The following is a 12,637-nucleotide window of genomic DNA, read 5'->3' as shown; positions in this document are numbered from 1 at the left end:
TCATCTGTGAATAGTCGATTGAATCATCTGGTTGTTTCAGAAAGTGGATGGGGGAGGAGGATCGCCGAGTACTCAAGGAGGGGCCGTCCCAGAATTTCTAGGCGACGTCATATGACCAATATTGAAGCTAGCCGAGTCAATTGCTTTTTATTTCTTTATATTTTTTGATCAATCGATTTGGGGTGGGTGGGGAAATGTTGTGTGTGAACAATCTGATTTATTCGCTCGCGTTATTTCCTGTAAATTTGATTCTGACCTGATTTTCAGGACGGGAAATGAGAATGGTCTCCGGTCGACGAAGAAATTCCTCGCCGCCGTCCTCTCCCACCATATTCTTTTATTTGGCGCTGCTACAAACTTTGTCGGATTTTATTTCTTTATTTTTCTATATCCTCTTATATAAAGTCTATCCTTAGAAAAAAAATAGCCCAATTTAGAAAAAAAGAAAAAGATCGCCCGTTTTTCTAAGGATTCCGTGTAGAGAAAAAACCAACTCGCAAGTCGATTTAATGGGATCCCGAACTCTTGATGATGAGAATCGCCGACATCTGTACAGTAAATATTGCAAAAGACTTTGTAGTACGTGTTGGAACAGCCTGGGTCTACTGTGTGACAGAGTTGTCTCTTATTTCATCATTTTCCCGAGCATTTCTTTCCCCCTTTTTTTTGTTGGGTTGTTGTCGTGATCTGCCAACGTGTGTGTCTCGGGCGAAACGATGCCCCGTGGCAGAACACACATATCAAAAACTGGGTTGGGGGGGCGACAACGACGGCCTTCATCTTCTTCTTTCTCTTCTTCTTCATCCGCTTCTCCTTTTATTCGGAATCATAACGTTTCCTACTCGTCCTCTTTCTCTCTCTCACTCCCGACTGCCAGCAGAGCGATCCTTATTGATTTCTGCGCGTTCACCATGTCACCATGCGCCCGTTCGGGCTCGGCTCCTCCGTGTTGTTGTTGTTGTTGTTGTTGACAATGTTTACTCTCGTTTCTTTTCTCTCTCACACACACATTCATCTTTTTCCTTTTTTTTGGGGAGGACTAATAATTTACGATATGTTTACAAACGTTTTATTCGCAGACGGCCCGTCATGGATTCCCGCATCAACCGACCGCCTTGGCCTACGATCCGATTCAGCGGCTCGTCGCCATTGGAACCAAATCCGGAGCCATTCGAATGTAAGTCTTTCTGGTTTTGTTTTTATCTTTTTTTACTCTTCATTCTTTAGTAGAGTTATCACCGTGCCCCCCTTTTTAGTAGCTATGACTTGATCCGCACTGTGTGCGTATAGATAGTAGATCCTTCCTCTTATCCATTTCCGAGAAAGGAGGAAGACGAACGGACAAGAGAGAGAGAGAATCTGAAATCTCTCTTGTTTGTTTCTCTTGGGAGAGATTGTCTTGTCCTTCTCGTGTTTCTCATTTGCGCTAGTGAGGAAGATGAATTGATTGACCGTCTCTGTGTAGTACAAACTATCCAGCTGGACTCTTTTTTATTCTCTCGATTTGGGATGAAAGCTAAATCGCTCCGTCTGCCCATCATCCATCAGGATTCCTTGTCCGGTTTCTTGTTTTGACAGTTGACAAACGATCAGGTACGAAAAATCGCACGGTCGCTGATCGGGGTGGGGGTCTACTAGAATATTCTAAATACTCGTAGCCCAACAACTGTCACACATACACTACTCGAAAAAGTTTTCCAAGGGATTTGGTTTTTGCCTTCCCTCCGCTGGATCGATTGAATTCCCTCTTCCCCCCATCTGCTGGATCAGCTCGTCTCCTTTTTCCACCCACTTTTTGTCTTGTTTTGTTTGTGTTTCTCTTTTTGTAGTATTTATTTGTCTGTGTCTGTGTGCGTATGTGACTTCTGGCCTGAAACGTGTCTAGCAAGTTTCCGGGAGCCCTAGAGAGGCAGAGACCGTGGAGAAGGGTGGGGGGGTATCCGTGTCTTGATTTGATCAGGATCACGTCAACTCTGTTCCGTCCTGTCCGTTCTCCTTCGCCTCTCACCAGCCCCAGCACACACTTCACTTCTCTGAGACTCTCGTCGCGATGACACTATCAATCACGTTCTATTGCCTTTTCTTTCTCTCTCTCTCTCTCTCTCGCCCCGATGATAATAACGAGTCGATCCTTGAGAAAACGATGGATCCTCAACCACTTTTTTCTTTTTTCCCCTTTTATTTTATCCATTCACAATCGTCGAACATTTCCCCAGAACTTTGGTCGTTTCTTTTTATTCTTTTTCAAGAGTTGCTCTCTCCGTCGTCGTCTTGCCTTTTGTTTGAACAAGTTTCGATCCTGCCCTTTTTTTCGAGAGATCCTTCATCTTCTCAAAGTGTGGCCTTTGCCTCCTATCTTGGTTGGTGGCCTGTTGCATATCTTTCACTCGGCGTAGAGTAGAGCGTAGAGAGAAGACTAGTTCGCCACTGGCTGGATCGATCGATACTTGGTCGATCTTTTGTTGTGTGTATCTGCTGCGCTCCTGGTTCTTTTCGACAGGGGTAGGAGCCGAGTCGAACGTCTTGTCGTTCTCTTCGATGTCGGGTGGGGTTGGAAGGTTCGGCCTTTGTGCGTCTAATGCGACAAGTTGCCTGATCGATCCCGTCTATAGTGGCAGGAGCGGGCGGCCAGGAGCAGCAGCGCACACACACACACGGGGAAGAAACAGGAGCGCGCCCAGTAAAGTAGTTGCTCGGTTGTTGTAGACGAATATAAACGAGGACTTTTGCCTTCAGCTCTTTTGTGAGGTCGGAGCTCTTTCGAGGCAGCAACGGCAGCGGCGGCGGCGGCGGACGAAGTGCTCCTAGCTTGCGGGTCGATAACTCTCTCCTCACGCCGGCCCCAAAAAGCAGTTTGCGCCCCGCCAGTCTCTCTCTCTCTTTCTCATGCTCACCTCTTATTTCTCTCAGATCTTTTTGCCTTGGCTCGGGCGGCTCCTTGTTGGCTAATGCCATTCCGCTGCTAATTCTCCTGCCGACTTGATTCCCTTTTTTCTTCATTATCTCAACTCCGGCATCGGGGCCGGAATCGTTTGCAAAAGGGCAATGCCAAAGCAACGGCAGCTCCTGCTGACAGCTCTTAACGATATTAAGCGTTTAGACTTTGACTCCAATTCACCGTCTTCTGCCTCCTTCTTCTTTTCTCTCCATTGTTTGAAATCGAACCGGGGCAGAGTTTGTGGATGCCATTGGCACTGAATCGGAACAGCCGACCACACACACATACACACACACAGACGTACACAAGATAAAACATCTGGGGGTTTTTTGGTTAAAGGGAGAAACAAATTTTGTTTGCGGGAGTTCCAGGAATTCCCGCATGTAATTGGTCTGGGCTCCTTCCGCCTCTGCGATCCTGCACAGACGTCTAAGGATCTATCAGCTGGGCTTTTGTCAATAGTGAAAAGGGTGGGGGGAAGCTGCTTGTGCATATGCTGGGGAAGTTGGGGCGAGGTCTATCAGGTTAGTTGTATAGTCGAGTAGTAATCGGCTTTCGTTACAGATGCTCAAGTCCCTAGCCGAAAAGGAAATGGGGCGGTGGAATAAGAAAAATTTGCATAATACCAACAACTCGGAACGATTATTAAAAAAAAAGTTGTTCTTTTTCTCTTATTTTTTCTTTTCCATTTTTTGGTTTTCTTTACTTTTTTCTTTTGTGGAATATTCCAATCATTTATGACAATTTCGTGTCAAGTTTGGGTATCGCTTGAATGTTCAAGTGGCTCCTAACGCTCCTTTCTCCGGTTGTGATTTTTCTCGGGTCGAGTGTGTGTGTGTGTGGTGGTGGGGGGGGTGTCATATAGAAGAGAAACTTGGGAGCGTGCGTGCGTTTGTTTGCGGTATTATCACGCGGCCGTGTGAAAGAAAGAGCTAGAGCTAAAGAGAGAGAGAGAGAGACTCATGGCTACTTGGCACCGTCGTCCTTTTTCCTTTTCTTCTCCTTTTGTTTGTCTATCTGAGAAACCCCCCCTCACACACACACACATACACACACTGGGGGGCCAGGAGGATACCGATCGATCGAACCGAGAGCTCCTGGAGTTGCTGCCGCTCCTGCGTCCTGGGTATACTACAACGTTGAGTATATTAAGGAGCGTGCTCCTTCCTAGTCTTTTCTGGGGTGGCCGAAATACAAGAAAGAAAAACCTCAAAAACAAAAGTAGGAGCTCTCGCTCAAGAAATAAAAAGAAGTGGGGAATATTATTATCACGGTTTGTATTTATGGCGCATACACACAGAAGAAGAAGAAACGAGAGAGAGAGCCTGGACTGAGTGACACGCTCGGCGCGTAGTACAGTCGACGTGCATTATGGATTCGCTGAGCCGCGGGGGCATGTGAATGAGAGAGAGAGAGAGTGTGGAAGAAGAGGAAGGAGCCGGGGCTTTTGTCTTTGACGGGTTCCAGACGTCAATAATTCCAGGAGCCGCTTCTCCTCTCTCTGTGTTTTTTTAGTGCTCTATCTCTCAATCTCCATCCACCAGCTCCTCTTATTCTCTCGCACATTTTACTTCTCTCGTTTTTCTGTTGTAAAGGCGACAACATCAATTACACCAAGACTAAAAAAACACACAAAAACAACAAAAAGGTTAACCAACCGAAAAGGCAAACTCCGATCTATTCCGGCGCTCTCCTGCTGGCGTTGAATCAAATCAAGTCAAAGTGGGATGGAAAAAGTGAGAAAATTTGTTTGTTTATTTGTTTTCTTCTTCTTGGAAATGTTTGTCTGTAACGAACAAAAAGCTTGACTGACTGGGATGTGTGTGTGTGCGTAAGGCGAACAACTTTTTTTGGGGGGGAAAGTGAGTGGGAAGTCGCCGAAACAAATAAGCAAAATGCGTCTAGATGAGACGTGGGTTTGGGCGGCAGGAGTCTTTGGTAGGGGCAACAACTTTTGTTGGTTGTTGTCATAGCTGAGAGCGACGGCCAGGAGAGAGTTGGATGAAGTGACGTCGCTCAGATGTCTTGCGCGAATATGCTAAACAGCAACTGTCGGCACAGGTTGCCATCATGTGTCCGTTTCTTCTTTCGTTTTCTTCATTTGTTTTTTTTTTGTTTGTTTCTCCTTTTGTGTGTGGATGAACAGAAGACAACAAGCGATCCATCTCGGAAGAGAGAGAGAAAAAAATCCCTGCGCATTGGGGGTAGCCTCTGGTTTTTATTGCAGGATCCATCTTTCTTTTTCGCTGGCTGTTCTTGAAGAGTTGGCATATACAACAGTTAGTAAAAAAGGGGGGGGGGATAGAATGACTGTACTTTGGCAGTGGGCGTTGCACTCTCTCTCTATTCTTCTGCTCGGCTGCGCTTCATCATCCATCAGGATGTTTCCCCGATGCGTTTGTTTCTTTTCCCCTTATTTTTCTTCTTCTTCTTCGATCGGAATCTCTTATTTTTATTCCTTATCTCGACTTGGTATTTCCTTTTTGCACCCTTTAGCTTTTTATTTTTCTCGCTCGCCGATTTCTTTCTTGATACATCTTTCTTCTAACAGCACATATTCAGCGGAGAGAAGACTTTATTACGGCCAGATCTTCCGCCCCCACGCCCACCATCCGCCCACCGACTCCTCCCCCCAGTCTATACGAAGGATCTAATTCTAAACACTCGGCCCCCCTTTTTTTTACTTGTAGTAAAAATTAAAAAAAAAAGACGGAATCAAGATGTTGTTGTTGATCAAGGGCCTGGAGAAATGTTGTGTGATTCCCTGGGAAAACCCAAAAACATATAGGCGCAGGATCGTCAGGAAAGAATAGGGCTTTTTGGCATCTTGTGCGCTTTTTAGTGGTTGTTGCATATTTCATCGGCCCCCGTGTTTGTGTGTCATTTAAGGCGGGGAGGAGGAGGCCGTGTGTATCTGACTGTCTGTCTATGTCAGTTGTGTTTACTAAGCGGTCGCCATCGATCGGCCCAGTTGTTTAGTATTCTCCCAAAATGTGGGAACATAAATATATACAGGGTGGTGGAACTAGTTTGGGTGTCACTAAAGCTCGGCTCTTTCTATGCTCTCTCTCCCGCTCCTGGCCGGATCAAACTCGCAGGCTGCCGATGCGATGCGAATGAGAAATAAGGGGAATGGAAAAGGAAGAAACAAGCGGGCAGAGAAGAAGAAGAAATAAAAGGAAAAGAAGGAGGAGGAATCCTCACGGAAGATTTGTATCGATTAGGCCGACGCGGTTCCCCCCTTTTTTGTCTTTTCTGCTTTTCCAGGACGAAAGAAAAAGACGACACGTCGACTCTTTCTGTCCCTGGACGGCCATAACGGCAGTCCCCGTGCCCGTCTTTCCATTATCTTTTGACGTGTCGTGTGTGTGTGTGTGTGTGTGTCTCTATCCCCTCCGCCTCCCCCCTCCGGGCTAGACCAACTCTCCTCCCGCCGACTGGCCAGCGATCACAGTGTGTCGTTCGTGACGCCGATCACAATATCTTCGTTGTCTCTTGACCGCACTAATCCCGCCGCACCCCGGCACTAGCAGCAAACTCCGGTGTACACACACACTCGAGTTTATATCTCCCGCTCCTCCTCGTCGGGGATATTATGACGAGATTGAAAGGAGCTCGGGCAGCACAAAACTCTTTGCTGGGCTCTAGATATACTATATATGCACACGGTTGTTGCCCACGGTTGCCCGCACACTAATCAATAGTCTCGGTCCGTGACGTCTAGTGTGGTGGAAAAGCGACAGTTTTACCAGCCATTTCGCCTTTTCTTTTTGCCAAAATAGAAAGAAGAAGAAGCGACTACCCTCCCCGTCTTAATGAGACAAACTGAGCCAGAGTCTCTTCTTCTTCTTGTACTTTTTTGTTAAAGTTGGAAGTCTTTGGCATCTTCGCACAGGATCATCAAGGAGAGAGAGAGAGAGTTACTTGTTTGTTGTTTGTGTGTGTGTGGGCGCGCCGAAGAAAATCCAAAAGTGTCGGGTTCCAGCTGTTTGATTGGTAAATACTGTGTCTCTAACCCAGGGCTGGGTTAAAAAAAGAGCGGAAAGAAGAAGAAGAAAAAAGGGGTTCTACAATCTGTTTTTTTTTTCTCCTGAAGAAGAAGAAGAACCAATCAAATAAAGAAATTGGATTGTTGACACACACACACACGAGCTACGAGTGAAGAAAACGAATAGACCAAGCAAGTGTTGGGTGTGTGTTGGCTTCTCTTGTTTCGCTCCTTCACCAATATTCGCCTATCAATTGGAAATATCTCACAGCCAGCTGACATTGTTTATCTGCAACTCGACAGAATAAGAAAATCAGGACTTTTTCCGGGTATAGGGGGAGGAGGGGGTTCCTGTGGAAGGAGGCGGATATATCTGTCCAGCTCGTCACACATCGATCCTTGTGCTTATAAGTTTTGGCTGGTGGTGGGATCGGAGTTTGTCTTGGAAGAATAGAGAGTCTAGTATATCTGTGTGTCTATACAAGGAAAAGAGAACTATGTAACTAGATCCTATCATCGAGTCTGGGACCATGATGATTGCAACCAGATCCTATTTTTGTTTGATACATCCGCCGCCGTTTTTTTTGGGCTGTTGTTGTTGTTGTTGCTGTTGTTGTCCTTTTTTTTGTATTATTTTCTTTTTTCTTTCTTGGCCGGAAAAGAATGAAGAGCTCGAAAAGGGAAAAGGCATAAAAGGGAAAAAGTTGATGAAGAGAGAGAGGCGGGCCGTAGATGTTTGTTGGCGGTTCGGGTCAGTCGGTTCGGTCGCTATACGGTCCCGACAACAAGTTAATTGGATCAAGGAATCCTCCCCTCAATATGAGAGAGAGACGGGCTTTCGCTGGGAGGGGTGGAGGCCGACAAGTCATCATATAAAAAGCGCCGAATCATGAATCATCAAGCCTTTGTACTGCCAAAATGAAAGATCCATCCGTGCGGAAATGACACTATAGATCCACACAATAATCCATGTGTGGCGGACCACTGATCCGTACATCAAAAAACGCCAAAATAATAATAAAAAAAAGAACCAAAAGAAGCAAAAAGGTTCCAGTAACTCCGCCTGGCGGATTCGTTTACACAAGGCCGCCAAATACACCGTAATGTAGAGCCACTGCCACATCGGCCAGTCGTAACAGCTCCTATACATTATAAACAACATACACAAGTGCGGTGTGTATAGCAGCGGGTCGGGGTGGGGGGAGGGGGGTGGGGGGGAGACTATATAGTTGTGTGTGTAGCCCGTGGTATTAGTAGTAGTGGCCCGGACCCAAATAAGATTGCAAAAGCCTCGACTGCAACGTGTGCTGGGCTACACTGTACTGTGTGTGTGTGTGTATATGTATTTACGATCGATATTGATCCATTAGGAGCGACCGACTCTCGGTCCTCGCTATCGCTACACTGCGCCCTGGCCCACCCAAAGAAAGAGCTGCCAACTGGGCCAATGTGTTTTTCACCCAGATTTTTATTTTTCTTCTTTACCGGGGAGTCGACACAGAAAATGGAAAGGAAAAATATTCCAAGGGCCAAATCCGATTTGGATGTAGTCCGTTCCCCTGGCCGTCTGGCTGACTGCATTTTCCCGCTGATTTTCTCTTTTTACCCAGGAGCAGAAGAGGCCGAAAGATGTGGTGGTGGTGTGTTTGTAGTTTCGAGTGGTTGTATGAGCTGCTGGCCTTAGTAATAGTGGTACAACTGAAAGGTTAGCAGCCCGTCCAAAAGCTGAGGATGCGAAAATCTTTTTTTTTTGGGAGGGGGGTTGCCCGTTCGGAGGTTTCGCGCCCCGTTGATCCGGCAATCGAATTATCACGTGGGATTTTCTTGTTATTCCAGGGCACTGGACGGGCTTCTCAGTCCACAACCCCACCGGGCATCAAAACCCTCCAACCCGCAAAAGAAGAAACAGAGTCTAAACTAACGCAATTGCGAGTTTAGAGGTCCCGTCTGCCCGGCCCGGCGTATAAGATGTTGTTGCATCTTGTGTGATCAATAATCTTCTGCTGCTTCTTCTTCTTTCCCAATTACGTTGGGGGGGTTGAATCTGCTCTTATTCTTCTTCTCGACTGGCAAGACGAGAGAGTAGCTCTAGCAGAAAAAGCTGTAGAGTTGAAAAAGAAACCTGAGACAGTCAAGTACATGCATATCGCGCGCTGCTGCTGAGCTGCCGCAGTTCAGCTACACTCCCGTTTCCATCTCATTATTTTGGCTTTTTGGGATTTGATGACGTTTTTTTACATTTTCCAACGGCCAACAAAAGCCAAGCAGCTGAGGGATTCCAACGAGTGGCTCACTTGCAAATGGAGCGTCTTTTTTCCGGGGGCATCGTTATTATTCAAAGGAAAAGTCAAAAGTCATAAGTCGCAAGAAAAATGAAATGACAACTTCATTGTAGTACCGCCCCTTTGTGTAATTTGAAGAGAAAGAATTTCAAAGTTTTTAGTTGGCGGTTATCTCATTCCAATTCCAATTCTGAAATTAATTTTTTAACTTTTTGTTTATTTCAGACTTGGACGACCGGGAGTGAGCGTTCAAGTTCGTCACGATCCGGTTCCAGATCCGGCTGCGGCCGGAAGCGGTGCCCGAGGTGCTGATGTCACGGGAGCGGCCGCCTCTTCCGTTAGTGCGGGAGCCGCCGGTGGTGGTGACGTTCCAGGTGGAAGCGGTGGCGTCACCCGTGGAAGCAATGCCGGACTAGCCTCCGGATCGGCTGGAATCAATCATCACTCGGGAGCCGGGGCAGGTCCGGGGGGAGCCTCCAACCCCTCGTCGTCGGGTGGCGGCTCTGCCTCCTCCCTGGTTGGGACCGGAGGTGCCACAGGTGGGCAGTACAATACCGCAGGCAGTTCAGCACCGGGGGCAGCCGGCCAGTCGGGCAACGTTCCACCCAACCATGTACGTCCATACTTACGTCATAACAATTTTAGATTCAATTTCTAATCATTATTTTATTTAAAAACAAAAAAAAGGCTTCCGGCTCTGGTCATCATCCGTCTCACGGCACATTTTCAACTACGGGTCCGGCCGTCATCCAACTCCAGTTTCTCATCAATGAAGGAGCCTTGGTGTCGGCCACATCCGACGACAGTCTCCACTTGTGGAACATCCGCCAAAAGCGGCCGGACATAGTTCACTCCCTGAAATTCCAGCGTGAAAGGTAAACACACACACACCTGGGCACAGGCACACCTTTGTGTGTGCACACACACACATTTAGTCTAAGGTCTATCGCCGACGGCCATCTTGCAAGGGAGTGTGCACCCTGGGCCGTGTGTAGCATTTTCCATCCATCGCGAAATGTGGGGGGAAAATACCGCACGCACACACGCAGGGAAGGAAGGACGACATTCCCGCCCCAACGGACTTGTTGACGTCACACAGCCGCATTCCCTCCTGTCCCCCCCCCCCCCCCACCACTGCCATCCCCACTCGCAATTGCGTGTCTTTCACACATGAGCGCAGACACCCCGACCGGACAGCACACAAAGTGGACGGCGTAATACTACTACTACTACTACTACTACTACTACTACGACAAACCCATCGTGATCATCAGATAAACGGTGACATCCTGATCAGGACGGACAACTATTAAATTGCCATTTTACTTTTTTTTTTTTTAATTTCAAATTTCAAATTGGTTCACGCGGGCGTTTTGAAATTTTTGCGTCGCCCTCAACAATTTGCCGCCAAACTTTTCCACCCGTTTCCCGAATTTATTGATCCAGCGAATTATTCCGGCTGGGTTGACGAGAACAAATTTTGGTTGGGGGGTCCGTGTGTGTTTTCCTCTTCTTCTTTGCCTTTTTGCCTCCGTACGAATGAAATCGTTTGATGGTCTGGTTCAACACAAAAAAGTTGTGGGTGGTGAATGCAAATTGGGCCAGCCAGGAGGAGGAGGAGAGGTCTCGTGTGATAAAGTTGATGATTGGCTTTTAGTCTTTGAAGAAGAAAAAAAAATCTGTTCAAAGGGAAGAATTGACGGATTCCATCGACCCCCCTTGCGCGTCCGCCCAATTCCCAGCGCCTTTTGATGTTTCCGTTTTTAGAGTTTTTGAACGGCGGTAAGTCACCGCCGGGGGGAAAAAAACTTCTTTCACCTGCGTGATTGCTTGATGCATAGTTCAAAAGAAAAGGGACAATGACGAGGTTTGAGTCGCCCACAAAAAGTTTTGCGACGCGACGAGAGACCCGGTCCGGCTTGGGCGGGCGAACGTGACAGGAGTCACGAAATGGAGAATCGACTGACAATCGAACGCCCAGAGTTTACGTTGTTTCCCGTCATCAATAATTCGGTTTTTGTGTCTTGTCCGACCCTTGTATAGTTCACCCAGGGTTCACACGCATGCCACACACAACACGCGTGTGTTGTGTGTGGTGGAATAGGTCAATCGTAGGGTCACTTGCCGGCCATCAACTGTGGGGAATTGTCTACTACTACTACCTACTTATCGATTCAAACTTTGAACTCTTTTCACTTGTCTCACTTGTCTCTCTCTCCTGTTTTTTAGGATTACCTGTTTCCACCTGCCGTTCCAGAGCAAGTGGCTGTACGTCGGCACGGAACGTGGCAACGTCCACATTGTCAACATCGAAAGCTTCAGTCTGTCGGGTTACGTCATCAACTGGAACAAAGCCATCGAATTGTAAGTTGTTGCTTTTTCTATTCCCCTGGTTTTTGTGTGTGTCTATACAACTACTACCCTCGACTCCTGCTGTTGTTGTTTCCGTCGTGTGTCGGCGTCCGAGTGGAGAGAAGAAGCCGATCATCACACACAAGCACCGACAAGAATCTCTTTGTTGTTGTTATCGCCGTCGGAGTTGAGCGCCGCGATAATTTGATACCCGCAAAAGACTGGGCGAAGGAATTTTCACGGCTCCGTGAGCAGAACCATTTAACCAGCCGTACCATTCGTTACTCACATAAAAGACATCAAAAGCTTGGCTAAACATCATTGAAGTGAAGAACACAACCGCCAACAACTTACAACAACAACCGACGAAAATGGATTTCTCCTGGCGGCTAGAAACTTTTATTCGGGGGTCGATGTTTTCCAGTTTGCCCGTGTTGTATACATCCGCCAACTGTAAACTGCGGAATGAACGGTCCAAACGTTCACAGTCGGTCGTCACGGTGGCCGCCATGACGGTGAAAAAGAGAAGGAACCGCTAGAGAGAGAAGAACCACCACCACCACCACTACCACCACCACCACCACCACCTCAATAGATTCGCCTTATTGATTTTTCCGGTGCCTCCTAGCCTCCTAGTTTTCCGTTGCTCTATCGCCATGGCAGCTCCCGGAGACCCAGGACCCCGCCAGTCGGTCGGATAGTCCCTTCCCTTTCTTTCTTTAGAGTCAAAGTAACTTTTTTTTCCACCGTAAAAATATAAAAGAAGAAGAAGAACTTTAAAAAAAGGAAATGGCAAAGAGACAAGGAGGAGAGCTCCGAGAGACTTTCAAGAATGTTATACCCAGCTGGATCAAATTCTCCTCTCTCTCTCTCGTCTTTTAATATCATCTTGATCAAGTTTCTTTTTCCTTTTTTTTCCTTTTTTTTTATTTAAAAAACCCGCGCGTCTTATCGTTAGTGCGAGAGAGAGTGAGAGAGAAACCACCTTCATTTTTATTGGAGCATTTCAATGGGGTGGTACGGCGCCTGCCATATAAATCGAAGACCGTCGTCATTGGTTGGATTCTTCTTCTTTTT

At 47.0% G+C, this 12,637-nt stretch overlaps 1 protein-coding gene across 4 annotated transcripts in view; it reads left to right on the top strand.

Moving 5' to 3' along the window:
- LOC124191521 (syntaxin-binding protein 5-like) overlaps positions 1–12,637 on the top strand; it is a 28,964-nt gene that overhangs the window by 2,812 nt on the left and 13,515 nt on the right. For all 4 annotated transcript variants that reach the window (XM_046584827.1, XM_046584819.1, XM_046584814.1 and 1 more), the window contains exons 2-5: positions 1,080–1,177; positions 9,434–9,821; positions 9,896–10,083; positions 11,438–11,572. In XM_046584827.1, the coding sequence (XP_046440783.1) occupies positions 1,080–1,177; positions 9,434–9,821; positions 9,896–10,083; positions 11,438–11,572 (809 nt within the window). The remainder of the gene's footprint in view (positions 1–1,079; positions 1,178–9,433; positions 9,822–9,895; positions 10,084–11,437; positions 11,573–12,637) is intronic.

This window comes from Daphnia pulex, chromosome 1 (genome assembly GCF_021134715.1).
Source record: "Daphnia pulex isolate KAP4 chromosome 1, ASM2113471v1".
In the NCBI taxonomy this organism is placed as follows: domain Eukaryota; kingdom Metazoa; phylum Arthropoda; class Branchiopoda; order Diplostraca; family Daphniidae; genus Daphnia; species Daphnia pulex.
Note: the sequence above shows the minus strand (reverse complement) of the source record. Positions and strands in the feature narration are given on the sequence as shown.